The sequence below is a fragment of the Malus domestica genome, chromosome 04, assembly GCF_042453785.1.
Source record: "Malus domestica chromosome 04, GDT2T_hap1".
Taxonomy (NCBI): Eukaryota; Viridiplantae; Streptophyta; class Magnoliopsida; order Rosales; family Rosaceae; genus Malus; species Malus domestica.
Genome location: NC_091664.1, coordinates 28,424,274 through 28,450,608, shown reverse-complemented (window position 1 = coordinate 28,450,608; position 26,335 = coordinate 28,424,274). Strand labels below are relative to the sequence as shown.

Below are 26,335 nucleotides of genomic sequence, written 5' to 3'. Positions count from 1 at the left end.
TGAATCACTTTTTAAATACACAACTAATGTTTATTTAATGTATAATGCTATGTCTATTAAGCATGTATTAGACAGGTGAATTACTTTCTAAGTTTGTTTATTCAACGAATAAGACCATCAACTTAGCGCATAATAAACGAGTAATGTCATCAACTTGGCGCATTAGTCGTAAGAAAGCTTCTTGGGTGGTTATTAATAAGAGGGAGAGGGGCTTGTTGCATGGGACAGATATTACGCGAAAAATACTCATGGAAAATTGACATTGTATTAATTAACAATGGACGTGACCAGTCCAACGTGTATCAGTGTCACACTGCCCAATACATCCAACAGTCCCAGTAGCAAGGAAGACTTGGAGGACTGCATGGCTTGACTCGTGCATGACTCCAAGGCCTACGTACGGCAACCGTTTTTGTTGTCGAGAAATTTTAAATACAATAGAAACACGGTTCGGCATATTAAATGTCAGAATATAATTATTTGAATTTATTTTCAAGTATCTAATTATTTGTATTATGATACTTAATACAACACGTCGTATTCCCATCATACTAAAAATTTTCTTCTTCTTGTTTTACATACAAATCTTATGGAGCAAAATGAAAAAATTAAGTAAATTCTAAGTCAGTTAACTCGTCTTCGATGTTTAAGTTTCAATTATAAAACGATCCTTGTGATCCCATTGCATATCCGGGTTAATATACAATTATTACTATAAGCACTTGGCAATGCTTGTCTTTGGGGTTAGTTATTGGATGAAAAGTTAAATGATAAACATACATATTTTTATGCACTTTTGTTTAATTATCGTTATTTTGTTCAATTTATTCAGTTCAATGACTAAAAAGAAAGAAGATTGTGCAAGAAGGTAAAAATGATGCGTGAAAATCACTTAATATAACTGAGATCAATAGAATTAAATCATAAAACAATTTCTGAATTTTACTTTATTTATGTCGACGAAAACCTTTTTGAACACGTGAAAACACTTTCCTCCACCTCCACTCTACTCTGTCTTCGCGTCTTTTCTATATCTCATTCATTCTATTTATTTTGGGAATTTTAACGAAAAGCACCCGGTACTGTTCACTTTAACGAAAAACCACATTTTTACACTAAAAAGTCAATCCTGGTACTATTCACTTTACCCTTTATTTTGTCCTTATCATTAAAACTCAAAGTTTTCAAGTCATTTTCATTAGTTTTCCTATTTATCTTTTGCCTATTTACGAACGTGAATATCTAGTCAAATGACTATAATCAAATATCTAATCATATATTAATTTTAATAATATCCCAATCTTATCCCGGGATATTAAACTTTCGCTACCGCTAATCAAACACTAGGTTCGAACAAGGTTCTAAAAATCACTAGACGCTAGTCGGACGGCGGGGAAGGACCTAGCGCCTAGACGGATTTATGTAAATTGATTATATATCTTGTAAATAAGTGCCTATTTACACCTAAAAAAAAACTATACTTGTAGATTGATAAAATGCAAAAATAAAAGTAGAATAATACACAAATTATATACATCCAAAAAGTTCAATATTTAAAAAACAGTAAGCATATAATCATAATGAGGAGGATTTGGATGATAGACTAAATTATTCTTGTTCATGATCCTTGCATTGAATTGGACATAGACTAAATTATTTAACCTTATTGTATCTAGTTTATTTCTTTTCTTTGTATGTATACCTTCAAAAGTGCTCCAATTCGTTTCACTATTGGATGAACTTGTAGTAAATCCATCATTTGTAAATTAGGTACACCATTTCCATAAGTATACCACCATGAAACCAAAAAAAGAAAAAAAGCACACAATTAATTAAAAAATAAAAAAAATATTTAAAAAAAATGGCCTATGACCGCCTAGCCCTTCGCCTAGGACTGTCAAGCCGGCCTAGCTCCAGACTGATTTTTCGAAACGATTTGCCCAAAATTGGGACGGGCCTTCACCGCCTAATGCCTTGGCCGATTTTTAGAACTCTGGGTGCGAACTATTGAAGACAAATACAAATGCACTATTTTAATATATAAAAAGTCGAATTATTCAATAGTACAAAAAAAATTAAGTGCTACTAAACCCACCCCAGTGTCCTATTTTCCCACCCACATGATAATCCCACCCACCATATAAAATTAAAAAAGTAAAATGTTATTTCCCCACCCACCATTATTCCCAAAATAACCATAATATATAATTTTTTAAATAACTCTGATATATCTTTAAATAATATTATAAATAAATATATAAAAAATGAAAGAAAATGCAAGACCTAAGACCTAGACATTCATCATCTCCTTCACACCTAATGACGCAAAAACCCGGAATCCCCAAACCACTCTTCTTCCTCCTTTTTTTTGTCAAAACCGCAGATCTCACACCCAATTCTATTTTTTCTCTATTGAAGTTTCTCGCCTTCATCTAGCACACGCCCATTCCTTCCTCCAACATTTCCATCGATTCTAACCCAAATCTTTCCCAACCTCTTTCCACCAAAGATATCACATCCCACCCACCATTATTTATTTATTATTTTAGTACTGAATGAAATAGGGGTTTAAGAGTCTTCTTTTAAAAGGATAAATATGTTATTAACATTTTCATTAAATGGTGAGTGAGGAAATAAGACATCGGGATAGGAATATCACCACTCAAAGAATTTAATATTTTGAACGTCTCGTCAAATCTTGAATCTCCCTGTATACAAGTTTTAACCTTAATTACAAATCAAGCCCAAATCAGTCATTTTCTTATTCCAAAAAAAGCCCACTGTAGGTTGTCCAAAAATATAGTCCATTGTAGGGTTTAAGCTTACCTTCGTCCTCTCCTTGCTCTCCCTCCCACTCGTCGTCCATGGAGGGTTTAAGGATTTGAGCTCTCTCTCTCTCTCTAAGAATGGCACAGACTCCATATTCCCTGCTCCTCCTCAAACGCCTATCTCGCTGTTCCCAAAACCCAAAACCCCCTCCGGTTCTCCTGTCTCTCCTTAAACCCTTCTCCACCTCCCCAACCCCAATCTCCTCCGCGGACCCAAAACCCTCCTCCCTCTCCGCTCGCCTGAGCTTCGTCTTCGACCAAATCGACGCCATCGAGAAAGAAAGCTCCGAGAAGGATCAGACCCTCCAGAAAATCAGAGCTTGGCGTGAATCAAAAAAGTCCCAAATTGACCCGGAATTAGGGATGGGAGTTGGCAATCAGAGTGGAAATGATGCTCATTTGGTCGATTCTGTATCGGTTTCAACCGGGCCGGAGAGGGTGGAGAAGCAGGTGGTGGAGGTGGTGCACCCGTGGCCGGAGTGGATTGAACTGATGGAGAGGCTGGTGCAGCAGAACTACTTTGATCATAGGAGGGTGGACGAGGACAGAATGGTCCAAGATATCGGCTTTGATCCCTCTGAAGCTGTTTTTCCAGCGGAGGAAGATGCCCGAGGTATTGATTTCAAGGATTTCAAGGCTGTCCACACAGCGTGTCTTAATTTCGGGAAGGACCGATTCGATATCATAAGGTAATGCTAAAGAAAATGGTGTTTTAGTTTGGTTGTATGCAAAACAAATCATGACTGCAAGCTTATAAAAGTGCACAATTTGAGTGAATGGAGTAGTGTTATGATTAAAAGTCTGTTTCTTTTCGATTAATTGATGGAATGATCCTATAAGTGCTCAATTTGCTCTCTTCTGTATAAGTAGCTGTTGCTTAAGCATGTGTTGGTCTTCGTATGGTGCGTTTAATGCGACTATGGTTGAGAAGTTCTGAGACAGTAGAGTAATTTCAGGTCCTTGTCGAGACAGGATATTCAGGTTTTGGTGGGTTTTGGATGCCCGAGTACGGACAAGAAGGTGGTTTTCTCATCAAAACTATTAAGGAAGCATGCCCATCTTGATGAAGGAGATGTGAGCATTACTTAAAATAATTCCTTGTATTGCAAGCTTATAAAACTTACATCTAACTGCTGAGATCATTTGCGTAGCTCTGACTCTGGAGTCTAATCTCTTATGTCATAAGTATGGCTTTACCATTTGAGGTCTGAGTAAGTAAATAGGATGGTTGCTATTGGCATATTATAAATGATTTTCCATTGACTATCAAGTAAAGAGAGATCGTTTGAGAATTTCTCTTCACATTTGTTGATATTGTGCCATGCCCTATATTGGAAAATGTAACATCTGAAAGGTATTTTATTTGGCCTCACCCTCGTATTTATTTGTCACATAGATATGATTGCTTAATTAGCATTTTCAAGTAATAAGTATTCATTCATATGCCAGGTTTGCAGTTCCTGCAGTTTAAGGAATTCTTGTGAAAGAGCATCTCTGATTACTAACAAAGAGGATGAGGCACGAACTATTGATATAATGCGTGTTTTATTGACTTATGGATTTGATCCTGTTAATGGATCATTGGTCAATAAGTCACTTGTGAAACAAAAATCTGTCAAGACTGGTCCGTAAGTTGCTTCATCAGGTTGTCAAGCTGAGTGCAGTTCCAATAGATCCTAATCTTCCACCTCCAGTAATCAAAAAGCCACCACCAAAAGTAAAGCAGCCTCCTCCCCCTCCAAGAAGACGAGTTGGACGGGATGACATTGAGATGAAAAAAGGGGACTGGCTGTGCTCGAAGTATGTTTCTTCTAATTTTTAGTTTTATTCTTCTGGATTGTGGCCAAATTTATTTGTTTTGTACAATTAATACTTTGGTGGTGATTTTTTGGAAAATACATGTACGTTTTATATGACACTTTCCTTGGGAAAATTTCTCTGCCAGGTCTAATATTTTACGAACCAAGCTTTTAGGCATCATTAGAAGTTCTTTGGACCAGAATAATGGGACTTTCTTTGAGGAATAGTTAATAGTTATGTTGTTTATATCCCATAAATGGCTTTCCATTGACTTAGCTCATTGATAATTTTTTTGTTAAGAAGCATGGTTGAATTGAATTAGCTAATATGTTCTCGGAAGTTTTGTTGTAATGAAAGTTGTGATTTCTAGAATTTGCTCACGATCTTGAATGCTGGTATCAGGTGCGATTTCATGAATTTTGCCAAGAACAACATCTGCCTCCAATGTGATGCCAAACGTCCAAAGAGACAACTGCTTCCAGGAGAATGGGAGTGCCCTGGGTAAGACATCATTCTAGTACTTTTAAAATTTATGTGCAGTGCTCTTAATAGATTTGAATTGATCTTAATTAATTACTCGGCTGTCATCTTTTCGAAACCTGGCATTTTTCGGCTGTTGGCTTTCCCATGATCTTTTATATCTCATCCTCAAATACATAATTATTTTAGTTTTAGTTTATGAGATTATTGATTTCCTTATGTCTTGTTATATGGCAGGTGCAATTTCTTAAATTATAGGAGAAATATGGCATGTTTTCATTGTGATTGCAAGCGCCCACCGGATGAATACCTGGAGAACAAAGTGCAAGAAGTGCAGCGTGGCCCTAGGACAAGAATGGGGAAGACGGCAGTTCTTCATGGGGACGCTAATGCCTGGAATTTTAATTTTGATGACAATGAGTCAGATGGAGCAGATGTTGCTGCTTTTGAGTATGCAGATTCTTCAGTGAGGGATGAAAATTCTCTTGGTAACCAGGCTCAAGGACAAGATTTTGGACACCGTGAAAACAATTTGAGTAAAGATAGCAGAGTACCAAGGGGCAACAATGAAGAATACTTCGATGCTGATACTATTAGGCCAGGGAGAGGGTTTGATGATTTCGATGATGAAGATGATGATATTGACAATTACGAGTTAGACACTCACAATAAAACTTCAGCACAGGATGCTTCAATTGATTTTTCTGAGTTTGAAGGGTCCGAATCTGAAGACATTGAAAACTCTGACAATAGCTTACAAGGTCGTCGAAGAACAAAGTCGTCTTCATACAATAAGCCATTTAAGCCTACACGTCAAAGGGCAGCATTCTCTGTCTCGGATGATGATGAACTTGATGTAGATTTTGACAAAGAGCTTTCAGTCCATCCCAACTGGAAATCTAGTCATGTTGCTGATTCTAGATCAAGAGGTAGGGGTAGAACTACACCTGGTCCATCCAAGAGATTTAGCTTCGGTTCTGATGATGAACTTGGGCTGTCGGATGATGATCTAGATCAAAACTTTGGAGCCAGGCGAGGTAGATCAAATAATTTGGATTCTAAGAGAAAAGGTTTTCAGAGGAGAGGAAACTTCGATATGGAAGATGATTCAGTTTCTGGTTCAGAATCAGACAATGGTTTTCAATCTCATAAAAATAGGCCTAGAAGGAATAAAGAAAACAATTTCAAAGGCCGTGGCGGCCCTAACTTTACCAGAGAGACACAATTTGAATCCAATGGAATGAAGGGTGGAAGGAGGAACTCTTCCAACGATGATTTTGATGGATCAACACGAGGGTCTCGTGGTAATAATAGAGGGCTTCGAGGGAATGATTTTGATGGGCCGAGAATGAGTAACAGAGGTAGTGATACTCGGAGTTTCAACAGTCCTAGAAGAGAAGGATTTGGAAATGGTCGTGGGAGGAACTCGTTCAATGGTGATTTTGATAGATCAGCACGAGGATCTCGCAGTAATAACAAAGGATATCGAGGGAACGATTTTGATGGGCAAAGAATGAGTAACAGAGGGGACGATGCACATAAATTCAAGGGACCTAGGAGAGAAGGATTTGGAAAGCAGCAGAGTGGAAGGGTTAATGAATATGGGAGGGACAAGGACAGGGGACCTGAAGAATTTAGAAACAGCAGACGCGTTATTGAAAGATAGATCCATGTTCCATGATAGAAATGGCAGTGGTTGGTACGCTTTGGCGAGGCTTCATAGTTGGTTCATGAGGCAACGGTTGCAGCTCATACAGATGGAATGGAGTGCCAGCGATCCAAGGTGGAAATCGGGTCAGTTTACAATTTACTGGCAGCACATACCGGATCAGATGCACCTTTCTTTTACCGGTTTCAACTTCTCCATGTATCAGAAGGAATTTTCATCAAATCATAATTCCAGTTCCATTGTAATGCAGGATCCGTGCGGTTGCAATCTGTAACTAGTCCGGTTTCTGGAGCAGGCTTCCAGGTTGAGCTGCTCTGGCACTAGCGTTGTCTCGCATACTGAATCAACATTACTTCAATGCAAGTTCTTCCGATTTTAGGGGGTGTATTCAATTAGGAATTTGAGAAATTTGAGAGATTTCAATGGATTTTTATAGAGTTTAATTGATTTGTAGAAATTCCATGTAAAATTTTAATTTAATTCTCTCGAAATCTTATGGGAAGAGGTGAGATTTGTAGATGCTTAAACTACACTACAAAATCTCTCTAATTCCCTCTAATTCCTTAACTTTTTCAAATTCTTTAAAATCAAATTCTAATTGAATACACTTTGAATGTTATAAACTTCTTTGAAATTCTAATTGAATACGCTCAGATTTCTAAGGATTTTAATAAACTATCTTAAAATCCTGATTGAATACACACTAAATTTTAGAGAATCACTTAAAATTCCGATTGAATACCCTTATATTCATTAAAAGAATTAAAATATCTCAAAATCTTAATTGAATACACCCCCCTTAGTTTTCGATTTTGTAAATTTTAATGGTAACCTCTGCATCTTACCATGGCAAGTTTTGCGTGCCGTTGGTTTTCTACTAAAAATATAAGAATTACTAGTAGGGTTTCAAGATCTATTTCAGTCACCCGGCTCACCCCAAAGTTAGTGATCCAAATCATCCAATCCAATTTTCATCTGTTCAACGATTTGCCGGATTGAATTTTCCTTCTTGGGACAAACGACCTTGACGGTGGATAACTAGCAACGTGAATGACAGTCGTACGCGTCTAGCGACAAGGCTTCGAATGGATTATCGGAGGCCATAGAGACGTAATTGGATCCGATTGAATCCAATCTTGTTTCCTCTTTATCAAAATTTGAAATTCAATAAAAGGAAAACTAATAAAAATGGTTTGAAAATTTTGAGTTTTAACGATAAGAACAAAATAAAGAGTAAAATAAACAGTATGAAATTTGACTTTTTAGTGTAAAAATATGATTTTTCGTTAAAATGAACTGTACGGTGAACTTTTCGTTAAAACACCCAATAATAAACCATGCACAATTTGAAATTTGAACCCAAAGAAAACCCGTCGCAAGTTGTATTACAAGGCCTGTGACATTGGGCCAAGTATTCCAAAAGTTGAGCCTGGCCCAAACCCATAAGAAAGGAATCTACCTGATATTTAAATTGCACTAAATTTGATAAACCACACATCCAGAATATTTTCAAATCCAATCCCCTGTACTCAGTCGTACGGAAACCAAACACCAACACCGAACCCAAACCGTCCAGATCCCTCACCGTCTCCACGTGTACGGATCCCATCACCCCCACAAATACAAACTCCGTACTCTCCCTCCTTTACGCTCGTCTCCTGTGAAAACTCCAATGGAAAACAAATTCAAAAAAAAAATAAAATAAAAAAAAAAGGTTTTCACTGGCTCTGCCCTCTCACCTTTATATTCAAGTTTCGCGGCAACGCCTCCTCTCTATCTCATTGTCTCTCTAAAAGTCCCTCTCTCTCTCTCCTCCTCCGAACCACGTTCTCTCTCTAGAGCTCCCTCGCCGCTGCCATCTCCCTGATGGTTCAATTCGGGTCTGCATAAACCCTACGACGAGTAAGTGCCTCCGATCTGTAACTTTTAGGGCTTTGAAAAGGGTTGTCGGCTCGGAATAATTTGAAATTTTGGGAGTTAAGGTTTTGAGAAATAGCTCTGAATTTTTTTGTTTCGTTTCTGCTGATTTTCGAAGTGGTTGTGGGAAGCGGCTCTTTTGAACCAGTTTAATCGGCGTCAGTGATTGCATGTGGATTGGGTTTTTGAATTTCGGGAGTCGATCTCAAAATGTGGTGGGATTTTGGGCAATTGAGGGTTTTTCCGAATCCGAATTTGGTGTGTGCGTTGTGCTGAGGTTGAATTTGAATTTCGCAGACAGTTTGGTTTAGGAAAATTTAGTTTGCAATGAGGAAATAATGATAAGAAATTTTTAAATTTTTTGAAGTGGTTGTACCTTGTTTGATGCTCATTCGGGTGTGCGCGTTGTGCTGAGGTTGAATTTGAATTTCGCAGACTGTTTGGTTTTCGATGAGAAAACAACGATAACAAAAAAAATTAATTTTTTGAAGTGGTTGTACCTTGTTGTTTGATGCTATAGATCTTATTGGAATATTGAGAAGGGCGGAGAATTTGTTTTAGAGAAAAGAGGTTTTTGTTTTGGCTTGTTCTTGAAGAGAAAACATACTGTTTTAGTTTTTTGATTGAGGTATTGTTGCGATTATTTGGTTGTCGAACTGTAGTTGGTGTCACTGGGTAGGAGATGTTTTAAATCAGCGGCACACATGCAGTTCTCTGATTTGTGTTATGTGCTTCAGATACGCGAACTTTGCCATGGCCCCAACAAGAAAAGCCAAAGGTGTAAAGCGGTATGCAACTGTAAATGAGGCATCTCCGGAGAAATATGGTGGAGGGTCAAACAAAAAGAAGCAACGGGTAACACCTATTTATTTTTCATTTCAGCACTTGTGAAGACTGATTACATAAATCAACTGATATTTTCTTTGTTCAAAATTTTTGCATAGAAGAGAAAGTTGTCTGATAAGTTGGGACTGCAGTGGAGCAATGGAGAGCTTCAGCGTTTTTATGATGCATACAGAAAATATGGAAAAGATTGGCGGAAGGTATGCTTGTATTTGATTTCCTGATTCAGTTTGCCTTTGGAAATTTGTAGACAACTAAAGCTGATTGCTGGTGCTATTGCCATATATCAGCTTTAGGCTAATCGCATTGTACTTGGTGAATCATATTGTAAGCAAATTTCATTTTGCGTCCCTTAATGTCTGACTAATAGTTGTTTATACTAAAATGAATTGTTCTTTTATGCACTTTCTGTTTTATTTACTCCCTTATCTTTTAGATATTTGATTTCTGTGGATTTCTAGGTGGCTGCTGCAGTGCGCAACAGAAGCATTGAGATGGTGGAGGCTCTTTACAATATGAACCGAGTATGTGTGGTCCATGATACTACCTCAACCTTGTTATTAAACTTTCATTATAAGGTGGTCTTTTACCATTTCTGACAATATGAATTGTTTATGCTTCTGATTTCAGGCGTATTTGTCATTGCCAGAGGGAACAGCTTCTGTAGTTGGCCTTAAAGCGATGATGACAGATCACTATAATGTTATGGTGAGACTGGATCACTCTTTCAAGTTTGTCCCCTGGTTTTGGATTTTATACATTATTTGGAATGTTGGGTTTATACTTGAAGATGATATTCCAATTTCCAAAACTACTACTTGTTAGGGTTATTGTTGATATGATTTTATGCACATCAAGGGCTCTTAAGTTTACTAACAATGTCACAGTGCACATGAAACAATGAGTGTCGTTAAAGCTCTCCTTTCTTTTTCACATTATGTAGTCTTGTATGTGCTATATTAGTATGAACTTGGATATTTCTACTCATCAGGGGTCTCTTTGTAACCCAATTTCGTACCTCTGAATTGACAGGAAGGCAGTGATAGTGAAAGAGAGAGCAATGATGATTTAGGATTTTCTCGAAAACCGCAAAAACGCAAGCTTGGGAAAGATCAGCCTAGTGTCTCAAAAGATGTTTTACACACTCATCCAAGTGCATCGCTTGAAGGATGCCTATCATTACTAAAAAGGAGAAAGCTTGATGGTATGATACCTTATGTGATGAACATCATACTGGTGCTTAATCAACTATATTTATATCTGTGTACTAATTGTTCTTTTACCTCATATCCTTTTCTTTTGCAAGGCTGAAGATTAATATGCTGATTACAGAGTTAAACCTGATAGGGAATAAGAAAAGTAACATAAAAAGTTTGGTTTGTTGAATATGTGATACCATAGAAGGTGGAAGAACTTTTTTCCTTGTTTTGGTGGGGGAGAGTGAGGGTTGGGGCTTCTTTTGATAGGTTGGAAGGTCTTCTGCGATAATTTTATTGCTACCCAATGATGCTCAAATGGTTTCAGTGATTGATTGATTGATTTTGACTGTGACTAATGTAGTCATATTTGTTTAGAATTTCTTTTCCATGTTTGAAACCTAAATTTCAGTGTAGTAGTAAATTATTTTATTCTTTGGAAGGAGATGTTTTCTTAGTGCTCATGAGAATCCACAGAAATTAAAAACAATTGGAAAATGTTTACTTGCTAGTTCATATTTTTGTTTGGTGTCAGTATATGATCATGGGAACTGTCTTGAATATTTTTTCTGATGATGTACATAATAGAAAAATGATTATCATCTGAAGCTTGCCTTCTGTTCTTTTGACGCAAATTTTTATCAGGTGACCAGCCTCGTGCAGTTGGAAAGAGGACGCCTCGAGTCCCAATTTCATATCCACATAAGAAAGATGATAGGGAAGCTTATGTTTCTCCAATTAAAAGGGGTCGGAAGTCAGAGGGAGACAATGATGATGATATTGCACATGTGGCAGCATTATTGACTGAGGCTTCGCAAAGAGGAGGCTCTCCCCAAGTTTCTCAAACGCCATACGGAAGACCTGTGCATATAAAATCTTCTTCTGTCCAGAGCTCAGGAAGAATGGTACATAATATGGCTTCACTTGTTCTGGCCCTACATTTGTTGCCTTATTCATAGAGATTTTGAACTGAATGATTTGATTCTCTTTTGTTTTTGTAATATAGCATCCACCACCAGGAAAAGCTCGTGCCAATCTTCATCGTGCTTCAGTGGATGAAGACTGGTTGGAAGGTAGTTCAGGAAGTGGGGGCGCTGAAACTGGAGACGATGCCGGAGATTTGTTAGAAGGTGTAGGTACAGTAGAAATGCCTTCGAAGGTGAACAAGTTGTATAAAAAGAGAGAGAAAGTTAAACACAGTGGGAATCATCAGTTTGATGATGGTGGGGAAGCATGCAGTGGCACTGAAGGACTTAATGTAAGTTCTAGGGCGATAGATGATAGTGAAGTTTCAAATATAAAAGGGGAACGACCTTCTCCACAAGGTCAAAGGAAGGAGAGCAAGAAACTTTATTTTGGAGGTAATTTTGCTTACGCACATTATATATTGTTTTCCTGTTCTAAAGTCTTTCATATATCTTTGGAGAATGATGACTATTTAATTGTTACTTTCTTCTTCTTTTTCTTTTCATGCAATTGAAAGTTGAAATAAATGGCATGATGTTAATCTTTATCTTCCAGAATATGGTTTTTCTTTGTTTTGGAGTTTTGTTTGTCCTTTTCTGTTTGAAGTCTGTAACGAACTTAACTTGTTAGGAGACACTGCCATATACAGGAACTGGAAAGGAATGCAAGTGCTTGTTTCTTAAAATTATGAGAAGTAGTGGTTGTTGAAGTACAATTCAGTCACATTGTTTTACATTTACATATTATTTGTGCTGATTTCAGATATGATTTTAAAACCTAGAGGACAAACACTGAATCCAACCATATTTTTGTACATTTACGTATTATTTGTGCATATTATTTATGCATACAATATGTTAATATGACAATCAGGGGCATAGACATACCTAATTGCACAGGCACCTTTAATAACCATTTTAATTTTGAATTCCAGCAATTGCATTTTTTTTTTTAATTTTTAGTACCATGTACTATATATCCTTACTTCTGCAGCTTGAGGTTTACAACCTGCTATATGTATTGAGGTTTGCTGTTTATGTCTTTTAACGATGTATTGATATTGCAATTCTTCTTCTCGCAGATGAAAGCTCATGCTTGGATGCTCTGCAAACTTTAGCTGATTTGTCTCTGATGATGCCGGACTCAAAGGAATCTGGTATGTAGATTGTTGCTTAGGAAATTTCCTGGATGGGTGTTAGTGAGACATTTTATCTATATATAGGGAGAATAGACAACAGGTATCAACTTATAACTTTATTGGGACGTCCATTTGCATTTAGAGGATGGATAAATTTGAAGAAAAATGACTTAAATGAATTCATGAAATAATAGTTTAGTGCAGCGTTTTAAACTGCACTTTGTTCTCGGGATTCATGTTTTTATCTGGGTGCAATAGTTAATTTTGCACATCTATTATGCATGGTTAAATGATCAAATGTTTTCTTGTAAAGTATGATGTTATCCTTATTTGTTGGATATAGGATCATCTGTCCAGTTGAAAGATGAAGGAGCAAATGTTGATGCGGAAGATAAATTTAGTGTCCCCGAAGCCACATCTACAATCCAATTCAGAAACAAAAATAAAATCCCCAGCGCAAAACATAGAGTGCCTTACACAATTTCTGGAGTTGAGGGTACCAATTCCAAAAAATCCAAACTTGGGAGGGATCCGGCAGTTGATATGAATACTGTCTCTGAATCGGAACAACAGCTTCTGTCTACCACTAAAATATTGAAAAGGAAACGGAAGTCTTCGATACCAAAGGTAAACATACCAATGAAGGTTGATTATCAATTTAAATTTTCTTAGAATCTCTCTTACCTTAATTTTTTTCATAAACTTTTTGTTTATTTGGTGACGAACGACAATTCTTGTTCACGTTCAGATATCAAATGCTGATGCTCATATGGATTCTGATATGAATGAATCTTCAAAGACTGAGGTATGTATGCTGATAATCTTTCTTCACATTTGCACATGTTTTCTCCTGTCTTCTGTTGAGAGCCAATATTTTGTGGTTACTTTTTGGATTCGAAGTCTTGTAGCTATGGGCCTATATATGAAGCATGGATAGCCATATGATAATAATATAACAATATAGCAATTCTTGAAAGAATAGGATATGACCATTATATAAATGTATTATATTTGTACCATTGTATAAAATGGTAGTAAGTTTGTTGGATATTTTGAAATATATAATTATATATTTGTGTTATCCAATAAGAAGTATCATTTTCAACATGATAAATTTTAGTATGTTTTTAGTTTTCACTTGCATTTATGGTCCTTTTTCTGCACCAAACGTAGTAACAGTCCATTTCCATCAGGACAATATATACACATACAGTATAGCTTCAAATTGTGGATCTTTTGAGCTGGACGTTATATTGAATGAAAGTAAATGATTGTTTACCTGTCATTTTGTTTGAGTTATGTCTTACTTCATTTCCCATGCTATATGTTGTAGGGCTGTGGTGAAGAAGAAAATAAACCAGTGACTAAAGGAAAACGCACCAATCAAATCTCTACTCCTTCAAAACAATGGAAATCAGCCAGATCATTGGAAGGATCTTTGAATAGCGATCATAGGCGTACAGTGACTGATTTAACAGGATCGACCGCACAAGCTCCCACTTCAAGCCAAGTTAATTTGCCAACGAAACGAACAAGTAGACGTAAAATGTATATTCCCAGAACGTTGCACCCCAAAGAGAAGTCTTGTGAGAAAAAATTGAAAAATCAACTTATCACACGCTCAAACTCAGTGCCGGACAGAGCACTCCATCTAAAGGTAAAGTCATGCTCCCTATTTTTCTGTAAATTTTTCCATGTTTAAAACCAAAGTATTCTTTTCTCATATAACCAATTTGCAGGAAAAGATCTCTTGTTGCTTGTCATCACATTTAGTACATAGATGGTGCACTTTTGAGTGGTTTTATAGCGCACTTGACTACCCTTGGTTTGCCAAAAGGGAGTTTGAGGAGTACTTAAATCATGTTGGACTGGGACACATTCCGAGACTAACTCGTGTTGAATGGGGTGTCATTAGAAGGTACATATTTCAACTAGTTTAGATAGAATATGGTATGTGAATTGTGAAAATATTAACTGAAGATTGTTTCATTGCTTTCTCTACATTGCAGTTCCCTTGGCAAACCTCGAAGGTTTTCTGAGCACTTTCTACATGAAGAAAGGGAGAAACTTAAACAATATCGGGAATCTGTGAGGAAACATTATGCTGAGCTTCGTACTGGTGTTAGGGAAGGACTCCCAACAGATTTAGCAAGACCTTTATCAGTTGGGCAACGAGTAATTGCTCTACATCCTAAAACAAGAGAAGTTCATGATGGAAGTGTGCTCACTGTTGATCATGATAAGTGCAGGGTTCAGTTTGACCGTCCAGATATAGGAGTTGAATTTGTCATGGTAGGGGATTCTTTTAACTTGTCTACATGTCATTCTTTCCATTTTGTATGCGTATTGTCAGTGTGGAAAACTCCGCCGTGTAAGTTTATCTTACATTGCCGGTCCCAAGCCCGGATAAAGGAGGAGGGGGAGGGTGTCAGGTAGTCGACAGCCGGCACTCCATGATCACGTCGAATCCTTATGAAAATGAATCCAGAACGAAATCGCGCTAAAGCTAGGGCGTCACCCGTAAGTGGCGCGCTGTGTGGCCTGAGCACAGTGATAAGTGAGCAAGGGTCGCTGTATCTCCATCGGCACCCGGATGCAGTGTTAAATGAGCAAGGGGGCTATAGAAACTTCTTTTCGAACGACTCCACTCAAAGTTGTTTGGGAGCATATGCTCCTATCAACTTTACACGGGACACACAAAAGAAGTACTTTGATCCTATTAGACGGGGAAGGGTGAAGAAGCTAGGACAGAAGGGTAGAGTTCAAGAGAGCAAAATGCGTTTAGGAACGTGGAATATAGGAACCTTGACGGGAAAATCTATGGAAGTAGTAGAAGTTATGGTGAGGAGAAGGATAAATATTATGTGCCTACAAGAAACTAAGTGGGTTGGTCGTAAGGCAAAGGATCTAGAAAACTCAGGGTTTAAACTATGGTATTCGGGCACAAATAGAACGAGAAACGGTGTTGGCATCATCGTGGACAAGACCTTGACACAAGATGTTGTAGATGTCAAGAGGGTAGGAGATAGAATCATGGCAATCAAGATTGTAATAGGACAAGAACTTATCAATGTGATTAGTGCGTACGCACCTCAAGTAGGGTTGGATACGAGTTCGAAGGAGAAATTTTGGGAAGACCTTGGAGACTTGGTGCAAGGAATTGCTCAGACAGAGAAGTTATTTATAGGAGGAGATTTAAATGGACACGTGGGCAGGGAGACAGGCAACTATGGAGGTTTTCATGGTGGCCATGGTTTTGGGGAGAGAAACGAGGATGGGGAAGCTATCTTGGATTTTGCAATGGCATATGATCTCTTCTTAGCCAACACCTTCTTTAAGAAGAGAGAAGAACATGTGATCACCTACAAGAGTGGGTCGTCAAAAACACAAATAGATTTTCTTCTAATGAGGAAAGGGGATCGTATAACTTGTAAGGATTGCAAAGTTATACCAGGAGAGAGCGTGGCTAATCAACATCGCTTGTTGGTGATGGATGTACATATTAAAAGAGTGAGAAAAAAGAACAAGACTTGAAAGTGCCCAAGGACTAGATGGTGGAATCTAAAAGAAGAAAAACAAGCCATTTTCAAAGAGAAAGTAATCACCCAGTGTGTGTGGGATAGAGAGGGGGAAGCTAACCAAATGTGGGATTCCATGGCTAGTTGTATCCGAAAAGTAGCAAAAGAGGTATTAGGAGAGTCCAAGGGCTTTGCCCCACACCAAAAGGAATCTTGGTGGTGGAATGAGGAGGTACAAGCAAAGGTGAAGGCTAAGAAGGAATGTTGTAAAGCCTTATACAAGGATAGGACCGATGAAAATGGTGAAAGGTATAGAAAAGCGAAGCAAGAGGCGAAGAAAGCTGTGAGAGAAGCTAAGTTAGCGGCTTATGACGATATGTATAAGCGACTAGATACCAAAGAAGGAGAGTTGGATATCTATAAACTAGCTAGAGCAAGGGACAAGAAGACAAGGGACCTAAACCAAGTGAGGTGCATCAAGGATGAGGATGGAAAGGTTCTTGCTACAGAGAACGCGGTTAAAGACAGATGGAAAGGTTATTTTCATAATCTTTTCAATGAAGGACATGAAATGAGTGCTTCTTTAGGGGAGTTGAGTAACTCAGAAGAGTGTAGAAACTACTCTTTTTATCGTAGAATCCGGAAGGAAGAAGTGGGTGTAGCTTTGAAGAAGATGAAGCATAGAAAAGCAGTAGGCCCAGACGATATACCAATCGAAGTGTGGAAAGTTTTGGGAGAGACAGGTATAACATGGCTCACTAACCTTTTCAATAGGATTTTGAAAACGAAGAAGATGCCGAATGAGTGGCAAATGAGCACTTTGGTGCCTATCTACAAGAATAAGGGCGATGTACAAAATTGCATGAACTATAGGGGTATTAAGCTAATGAGTCATACAATGAAGCTCTGGGAGAGAGTCATTGAGCATAGATTGAGGCAAGAGACACGGGTTTCGGACAACCAATTCGGGTTCATGCCAGGGCGCTCAACCATGGAGGCAATCTATCTCTTACGAAGATTGATGGAAAGATATAGAGATGGGAAAAAGGATTTACACATGGTCTTTATAGATTTGGAAAAAGCGTATGATAGGGTCCCAAGAGACATTCTTTGGAGGATTTTAGAGAAGAAAGGAGTACGAGTAGCATATATCCAAGCTATACAGGATATGTATGAAGGAGCAAAGACTGCCGTAAGAACTCATGAAGGACAAATCGAAAGCTTTCCCATAACTGTAGGATTACATCAAGGCTCATCCTTAAGTCCTTACCTTTTTGTGTTGGTAATGGATGAGTTAACAGGACATATTCAAGGTGATATTCCTTGGTGTATGCTTTTCGCAGACGATATAGTGTTGATAGATGAAACTCAGGAAGGGGTAAATGCAAAGCTTAACCTTTGGAGAGAAGTGTTGGAATCTAAAGGTCTTCGCCTAAGCCGATCAAAGACAGAATATATGGAGTGCAAGTTCAGTGCAAATGGAGGCCAAAACGAGTTAGGGGTGAGGATCGAAGATCAAGAAATACCAAAGAGCGACCGTTTTCGTTACCTAGGATCTATCTTGCAAAAGAACGGAGAATTAGATGGAGATCTCAACCATAGAATACAAGCTGGATGGATGAAGTGGAAGAGTGCATCCGGCGTGTTGTGTGACCGCCGTATGCCACTGAAGCTCAAGGGAAAATTTTATAGGACGGCAATAAGGCCGGCGATGCTGTATGGCACAGAATGTTGGGCGGTGAAGCATCAACACGTACACAAAATGGGTGTAGCGGAGATGAGGATGCTTCGTTGGATGTGTGGGCACACGAGAAAGGATAAGATTAGGAATGAGGATATCCGGGGTAAAGTAGGAGTAGCCGAAATTGAAGGAAAGATGAGAGAAAATCGGTTACGGTGGTTTGGACATGTGCAAAGAAGGCCTACTGACGCTCCGATTAGAAGATGCGACTATGGGACAGAGGTTCAGGGCCGAAGGGGCAGAGGAAGACCTAGGAAAACTTTGGAAGAGACCCTAAGAAAAGACTTAGAGTACTTGGATCTAACGGAGGACATGACACAGGACAGAACACAATGGCGTTCTAAGATTCATATAGCCGATCCCACTCAGTGACTTGGATTTTCCAAGTCTCCAACCAAGAAGTTTTCCTCACTCGGGAAATTAAGGGAACACTACCTCAACCTATATGCTCCACTCACAAAGCTTCAACATACAAGCTTCAACAAAAGAAAATTCAAAGAACTTAGCGAAGAAGGCTTTGGTGTATTTAACACAATACGTTGAAATGAAGGAAAGCTTATTTATTGATATCCCCGATAAGTTACAAATATGTACATATACTTGAGTCAAAATAAACAAACAAGAGGGAGCCTTCACAAAGGTTGCTTAGGAGAAGTCTCAGCAGGCGGTAGAGCCCCAGAAAGAGAAGGCACCGGAGGAGGATCATTCGGAGCCTCAGTACTGGACAAAACCCTAGAAGGAGGAGGCATCAGAGGTTGATCATTTGGAGCTTCATTACGCGGTACAGCCCCAGAAGACGAAGGCAATAAATGCCTTTGGAACAAACCCACAAATCTCTGATGATCAAGTAAAACCTGACCATCAGATTCCTTCATCTGGTCAAGCTTCCTCTTCATGTTTGTAGCATAGTCATGTGCGAGCCGGTGCAACTGTTTATTCTCATGCTTGAGCCCTCTAATCTCCTGTTTGAGACTCATCACTTCAGCCGCCAATGATTCAACTTGGCGGGTTCGAGCAAATAGGCGTTGAGCCATATTAGACACAGAACCTGCACACTGAACACTGAGAGCCAGAGAATCCTTAACAGCCAACTCATTAGACCGTTTGGAAAGTAGTCTGTTATCTTTGGGAGTGAGAAGGTTCCTGGCCACTACCGCAGCGGTCATATCATTCTTCATCACGGAATCCCCAACGGTAAGAGGACCAGTAGGGGAGACGAAGGATGGGCGCCATATGTTGTCTGGAGAAGGCGGGGCTGCCTCTTCAAAAAGGTTCAAGTCAAAACGACGGTCGGAGAGGCCAGACATTTTCAAAGGTGTTGAAGAGAGAAGAGGTCGGACAAATCAAGATCTTAGAAGTGCAAGAATGGAGCTTCTACTGGTGGATATTCAAGTGTGCTTTGGAACTTAATGTCAGCCCCTATTAAAATCTGCACTCGACGAAGCTTCAGAAATCGAAGAGGCGCCTGCTCAGAAATCGAAGAGGCGTTTGCTTTCTCAAAAGCTGGGCTGCTCAGAGACCACGAGGGTCGATCTCAGAAATCGAAGAGGCGTTTGCTTTCTCAAAAGCTGGGCTGCTCAAAGACCACGAAGGCCGATCTCAGAAATCGAAGAGGCTTGCTTTCTCAAAAGCTGGGATGCTCAGAGACCACGAGGGCCGATCTCAAAAATCGAAGAGGCACCTACTTTTCCAGCCTTGTCAGCACCTGTCACACGCACACTCAGCTTTGCGGAAACTATGGGCATTCTGTCGAAAATTTCTGACGAAGTAGAAAGCACATGAATCGTACTGTTCAATCACCCACTTCCCACACGCAACAGTAGCTCATGGGTACCACATATAACTTTGCCAAAGTTCTCTGACAAAGTTGAGACACGTGAAGCTTGCAGCTCCCACTACATCGCTCTGACCAAGAAGGGTAAAAGAATTGCAAAGAAACAACACTAACAAAGTTTAAACACATAAATTTTGAAGGTCTAGCTACCATATTATTACCCACAAGGGTAAAGGAACAGTACCACTGCTGGATAATTGGAAAGTCTCGGTGTGTCAACCTCTGTGCTTCGTGGCAAGGTAGACTAGCAAACATGCCCAACCTGTACTCACATTCGAGAAAACACTCCCAACAAGATTGCTTGCTCCAAAATCGAAGAGGCACCGTCCTCCGAATCTCGAGAGCCAGACTCCCAACATGATTACTTTCTCAAAAATCGAAGAGAGGGTAAAGGAACAGTACCACTGCTGGATAATTGGAAAGTCCCTGTGTGTCAACCTTTGTGTTTCGTGGCAAGGTAGACTAGCAAACATGCCCAACCTTTACTCACATTCGAGAAAACACTCCCAACAAGATTGCTTGCTCCAAAATCGAAGAGGCACCGCCTTCCGAATCTTGAGAGCCAGACTCCCAACATGATTCCTTTCTCAAAAATCGAAGAGAGGGTAAAGGAACAGTACCACTGCTGGATAATTGGAAAGTCCCTGTGTGTCAACCTCTGTGCTTCGTGGCAAGGTAGACTAGTAAACACGTCCAACCTTTACTCACATTCGAGAAAACACTCCCAACAAGATTGCTTGCTCCAAAATCGAAGAGGCACCGCCCTCCGAATCTCGAGAGCCAGACTCCCAACATGATTACTTTCTCAAAAATCGAAGAGACACCGCTCTCCGAATCTCGAGAGCCAGACCCCCAGCAGGATTGCTTTCTCAAAAATCGAAGAGGCATCGTTCTCCGAATCTCGAGAGCCAGATCCCCGACAGGATTGCTTGTTCGAAAATCGAAGAGGCACCACTTTCCCAACTTCAAGAGCTGGATCTCCTTGGATAAAGCTTGTCTGTAATCTTCACACGCAACATCAGCTTTCCAGATACCACAGACCACTTTTTCAAAGTGCTCTGACAGGGTTAAAACATGTGAAGTTGGCAGCTCCCACTACCGTGCTATAACCAAGCAGGGTAAAGGAATAGCATTATTACTTGATGTTAGGGAGACTCCTATATATGTCGACCTCCATCCCTAACGGACAGGCAGACCTGCAAAAATGCTCAACCCTTTCTCTTATCTGAGAGGGCACTCCCAACGAAGCCTTTCGAAATATTCAGCTTTCTTTCCCCTCGATAATACCTCTGTAAACAAGCTATACTAGAGCAAGAATATCTCATATCATCAGGGTTAAAAGCAAGAGTATCCCATATCATGCTTTTTCCCTGTCTTTTCCTTTGGCCTTGTTCTTACCTGCAAGACAAGGAGAAAGAGAGCAATCAGTCAGCACTTGGAATCAAGCTTCCAGCCAGGAACTGACTGCCTGGAACCCCTTACCTGATTACTTACCTGGCATTGCTCTCGAGTACTCATCTTCAAAATCTTATGCTTCCAGGGAAGATACCGCATCTGCCTGAGGAACAAATAGGGCAAGTGAGAAGGATACAAGGAAGCATGTGGAGACAAGCGTAACAGCACACGTGCCGATACATCCGATACATCCACTACTCTGTCAAAAGCAAAAGTATCCCATATCAGCAGGGTCGAACGTATTCTAGATTTGATGAACTTATTTTGACCCTCAAATTCTTCAGTCGGCCTTATACTCTGGAGGAAACCAGAAGACCCTCCAGCCCAGTTCAAGAATAAGCCTGTGGAAAGTTACTTCTTCAAAAGCAAAAGTATCCCATATCATCTCTCCTCATTTTTCTTCTCTTTATCCTTCATGCTGCCTGCAAGATAGGGAGAATGTGAACAATCAGCCGGAGCTCTGATTGCTTACCTTGTCTGTCACCTCTTTCAGCAGATCCCCTAGCTCGGCGACTTGGGGGACTCCTACTACATGGTTTGTATCGCGCTTGACCAAGCATGAAACTACAAGTAAGCTTCAAGTGAAATTGATACATTACCTTGTGCATCTCCACCAGTTACAGATACCACCCCTGGATGGAGGAAGAGTACTTCCAGAGAAGATGCCACATCTACCTATGAGACAGATAAGGCAAGTCAAGACGATACCACACTCCGGTACTTAGAAGTTTCGTGGCTACGATATCATTCTCCCACAATATTTCCTAATGTCATTTGTACTAAATCATTCACTTGTACTCATTAAAGGAGAGCTTGAACCTATGTACTTGTGTAAACCCTTCACAATTAATGAGAACTCCTCTATTCCGTGGACGTAGCCAATCTGGGTGAACCACGTACATCTTGTGTTTGCTTTTGTGTAAACCCTTCACAATTAATGAGAACTCCTCTATTCCGTGGACGTAGCCAATCTGGGTGAACCACGTACATCTTGTGTTTGCTTTCCTATCTCTATCCATTTATATACTTATTCACACTAATGACCGGAGCAATCTAGCGAAGATCACAAAAAGTGACCGTTTTCGCTACCTAGGATCTATCTTGCAAGAGAACGGAGAATTAGATGGAGATCTCAACCATAGAATACAAGCTGGATGGATGAAGTGTAAGAGTGCATCCGGCGTGTTGTGTGACCGTCGTAGGCCACTGAAGTTCAAGGGAAAATTTTATAGGACGGCAATAAGGCCAGCGATGTATGGCACAGAATGTTGGGCAGTGAAGTATCAACGTACACAAAATGGGTGTAGCGGAGATGAGGATGCTTCGTGGGATGTATGGGCACACGAGAAAGGATAAGATTGGGAATGAGGTTATCCGAGGTAAAGTAGGAGTAGCCAAAATTGAAGGAAATATGAGAGAAAATCGGTTCCGGTGGTTTGGACATGTGCAAAGAAGGCCTACTGACGCTCCGGTTCGAAAATGTGACTACGGGACAGAGGTTCAGGGCCGAAGGGGTAGAGGAAGACCTAGGAAAACTTTGGAAGAGACCCTAAGAAAAGACTTGAGTACTTGGATCTAACGGAGGACATGACACAAAACCAAGCGCAATGGCGTTCTAGGATTCATATAGCCGACCCCATTTAGTGGGAAAAGGCTTTGTTGTTGTTTGTTTGTTGTTGTTATTGTCAGTGTGGAAATATTTTTGTGAGTCTCATCTTCGTCAAAGTACATATTGACACTCTTGCACCCATCTTCACACACCAAATACTAGCTTATTTGATCTTTAGTGAGTCAATAGTTACAAATGCTAGATAAACTGTTTGACCATCCTATCTGAGGATTTATTTGTGTGCATGATTCTTGGATTGAGATACTTGACCGTATTTTAGTAATTTAAATATTGGGTTCTACCAGATATATCACTCAAGTTATTACTTTTAGGGAGTTATGTTCTTGTTTTCTGTTTAGCTCATTGTTTTATCTATCAGAAATTCAAAGTAAAATTGTGGCTGTTGATTCAAATAAAGACTACGGACCACAAAAACTTTAGGTTATGCATTCAAAGATTACGTACTAATTATATACTAACCGAAGGAAGATGAACCCAGAAGATTTCAGATGACGCTGCTGTTTGCTAAGCAGCTTGATAATTTAATATTTTATTCTTTTGGTTCCCATTTCTCATGTGCTATCAAGAGCTAGTGAATCAGAACGCTACATCAATAAAATCCATCTGTTTATTTTGAGATATGACATGAGAAAATTTCTTTGCAGGATGTTGATTGTATGCCTTTGAACCCATTGGATAATATGCCAGAAGCTCTTAGGAGACAGAATATTGCTTTTGACAAATCCTTTCTTACATCCAAGGAGTCAAATAAGAATGGAAATCTAAATTTTGGAGGGCCTATGATGTTTCCTTCAAGTGGGCATTTGGTGAAAGCAACTAGCCCCGTGAATGCCTCCATAAAGCAGGGGAAGGTCAGCATTTCTACTAAGCAAAATTGTGGATTTGTTTATGTTAAAACTCTTCGCAGTTCATAAAATCCACTGCTTATCTTGTATTCTGGAAAGTATGGATGGTAGTTTTCATGTATAATCAACTAATTTTCTTAAAATTTTGTACAGGAGGATGCAATTCATACAACAGCACAACCAAAAACAGCATCGGCTGATATTGGTAGGGCACAACAGACAGCATATAGTCAACCTGGTATGGTGGTCGCACATAATCAAGCAAGGGAAGCTGATATACGAGCTCTTTCTGAGTTGAATCGGGCTCTTGATAAGAAGGTTTATACTTTTGTTTTACCCTTGAAGCTGATTAATAGATGTATATAATTTATTTCAATTTATTGCCAAAATGGGAACATTCTGATGCCGCATTTCGCATGCATTTAGGTGTCTTATCATAAATTTAGTTGGCTTGAAAGCTGTCTTCTGTATGTAAATCTTTTGTTTCTGTTTTCAACCTTTAAGCCACTTCCTCCTGAACTCCTTAGGTCTTCTAGAATTTCCTCAATATGGTCGTTGGTGCCCTTTCCCACTTTGGTCAATTGTCTTGGTGTTGTCTTTATCCATCCCTGCAAATCTTTCAGCATCAAGCTTCTTTGGTAATCTTCCTTGAATTTGTAACGATGCTCAGAAAGGGTTGATTTTGTTTTTCGAATTTTAGGAGGCATTGTTGGTGGAGCTTAGGAACACAAATAATAACATCTTGGAAAACCAGAACAGTGGAGAATGCTCTTTAAAAGATAGCGAGCCTTTTAAGAAGCATTACGCCACGGTACTTGTACAGCTAAAGGAAGCCAGTGGCCAGGCATGTGGCTTCCGTGAATTTATATCATGTCATGCTTTACATCTGTTTTTGGTGCACCATATTCTGCTTTAACCTTGTAGCGGCCCTAAAAAATTCACTTCCACGTGCAGGTTTCTTCAGCTTTGGTTAATTTGAGGCAACGTAATACTTACCCAGCAAATTCCTTGCCTCCTTGGATGAAACAGCCAGCCAATTCCACCATCTATGGTGGCCCGAGTTCCTTCGACAGCTCTATTTCTCAAGAGTCAGGATCTAGTGTTGCTGACATTGTTGAAGTTTCAAAATCGAAAGCACATATGATGGTTAATGCTGCTATTCAGGTATGAACTGGATGTGCTGTAATTTTGGGTTTGTAGGATATTGGTCTTCTACATTTGGGCCGTATCTTATCAAATGGCTGAAAATCCAAACACTAGTATTCTTTATTTTTTGCCGAGGAAAATCCAAGCCGTTGCTCTTTTTTCTTTCTTCATTTTCTTCGGTATTGAAATTGAAGGCAGTTAGTGCGGTAACACAATGACACTATCATTACAGGCAATGGCGTCAAGGAAGTGCGGGGAAGATGCCTACGTTACAATAAGAGAGGCTCTAGATTCCATCGATAACCAGCATTTCACATCAGACTCTAGATTACCTGTAAACAGGTCTCAAGAGCAAGTAAATGGCAGTTTGGGCCATCGCAATCAAATAAGTTCTGGCACATCAGATCCCAACTTGACCAGTGATTCATCTGCACCGAAGCTGCATGACGCTGACAAAAATGAGGCACAGATTCTTTCGGAGCTCATCTCTGCATGCGTGATGGCTGTACACATGATACAGGTAAACCGAGCTAGTGTCGAGTTAGGTCAGTAGAGAAAAATGCTAGTGTTCACTTTCCCTTGGTGGTTTCTTACCTGTAACTGGATTCCTAACTGCATTATGCTGAACATTTTTCACTTGTCCGCGTGCAGACGTGCACAGAACGACAGTTCCCTCCTGCCGTTGTTGCTCAAGTATTAGATTACGCAGTGACAAGCCTGCATCCGCGCTGTCCCCAGAATGTCGGAGTTTACAGAGAAATTCAAATGTGCATGGGCAGAATCAAGACTCAGATATTAGCACTCGTACCAACTTGAGTCCGACGCTTCCTTCCAGTCCCTGGAATTGTTTTGATTTCTACAGTTATTCTGGACCAGACTTACTGACTGCCAATTGCGTGTCAGATCGAGTTTCTTGGTTCTTAAGCCTGTAAATTAGAAGCTGTTCCGTGTATATATACGTCGATAAAGGCTTGGTTTTCCGTCCTACTTTTCTCCGATGTTGCCCCGTTGGCCAAAAGAAAAACGAGTACATGTTTCTGGTTAACAGATTATCAATCAGACTCGTGCCAGTAGCTGCATATCAGCTATGTTTCTGGTTTTTGAATAAGTTATGGCTTTCGACATGTTTGAGCGACTAGTTGTGCTTCTTGTACTTTTTACATAAAAGCACTTCAGATGTTTTTGAGAGTCAAAAACATTTTCTAAAAGCGTTTTCAATTGTTTTAAAAGTACTTCCAAATGAACGAAGATCCCATCTAGATCCAAATGGTGGGGATCCTAGGGATCCTCACATCCTAGTCGTTCATCGTATATCGTGCGGTCAGAAAT

At 39.6% G+C, this 26,335-nt stretch overlaps 1 protein-coding gene and 1 pseudogene across 6 annotated transcripts; both read left to right on the top strand.

The window, feature by feature from the left end:
- The first annotated feature begins 2,797 nt into the window (after positions 1-2,797).
- Positions 2,798-7,257, top strand: LOC103419441 (uncharacterized; annotated as a pseudogene).
- A 1,016-nt stretch (positions 7,258-8,273) lies between these two features.
- On the top strand, positions 8,274-26,130 carry LOC114824437 (protein ALWAYS EARLY 2). Of its 6 annotated transcripts, none has more exons than XM_029101442.2 (20): positions 8,274-8,679; positions 9,432-9,549; positions 9,639-9,737; positions 9,999-10,061; positions 10,168-10,245; positions 10,570-10,741; positions 11,379-11,638; positions 11,740-12,094; positions 12,781-12,855; positions 13,181-13,464; positions 13,586-13,642; positions 14,171-14,494; positions 14,577-14,755; positions 14,847-15,129; positions 23,660-23,866; positions 24,014-24,178; positions 24,561-24,671; positions 24,815-25,024; positions 25,239-25,526; positions 25,658-26,130. In XM_029101442.2, the coding sequence occupies exons 2-20, from the start codon at positions 9,448-9,450 to the stop codon at positions 25,820-25,822; spliced, it is 3,477 nt and encodes a 1,158-aa protein (XP_028957275.2). In that variant the 5' UTR covers positions 8,274-8,679; positions 9,432-9,447; the 3' UTR covers positions 25,823-26,130. The 6 variants fall into 6 exon arrangements, with proteins under 6 accessions (XP_028957275.2, XP_028957273.2, XP_028957277.2 ...); XM_029101440.2 differs by having other exon boundaries at positions 8,374-8,679; positions 24,561-24,704; XM_070820027.1 differs by having other exon boundaries at positions 8,452-8,679; positions 9,642-9,737.
- Positions 26,131-26,335: the final 205 nt, after the last annotated feature.